The 207-nt window shown below is 69.1% G+C and overlaps 1 protein-coding gene across 1 annotated transcript in view; it reads left to right on the forward strand.

The window, feature by feature from the left end:
- SNED1 (sushi, nidogen and EGF like domains 1) overlaps nucleotides 1-207 on the forward strand; it is a 65,299-nt gene that overhangs the window by 36,589 nt on the left and 28,503 nt on the right. The window contains exon 19 of the mRNA XM_027766996.1: nucleotides 2-70. Coding sequence (XP_027622797.1) covers nucleotides 2-70 — 69 coding nt within the window. The remainder of the gene's footprint in view (nucleotide 1; nucleotides 71-207) is intronic.

Below are 207 nucleotides of genomic sequence, written 5' to 3' on the forward strand. Positions count from 1 at the left end.
TGCCGGGAGCTCCAGGGAACCTTCGCCTGCCAGTGCCCCGCCGGCTTTGTCGGAACCCACTGTGAGACAGGTGGGCCCTCAGCTGGGCAGCTCAGCTCCAAGGTCTGAGGCTGGGTCCTACTGGACAGGCTGCTCAGGGCGCGTCTACTGGGGCTGTCTACCTCAGGAGGGGGGTGAGGGAGGCCCCTGCCTGCCACCCCGTCCCCG

The sequence above is a fragment of the Tupaia chinensis genome, unplaced genomic scaffold (assembly GCF_000334495.1).
Source record: "Tupaia chinensis unplaced genomic scaffold, TupChi_1.0 Scaffold143823_1, whole genome shotgun sequence".
Taxonomy (NCBI): domain Eukaryota; kingdom Metazoa; phylum Chordata; class Mammalia; order Scandentia; family Tupaiidae; genus Tupaia; species Tupaia belangeri.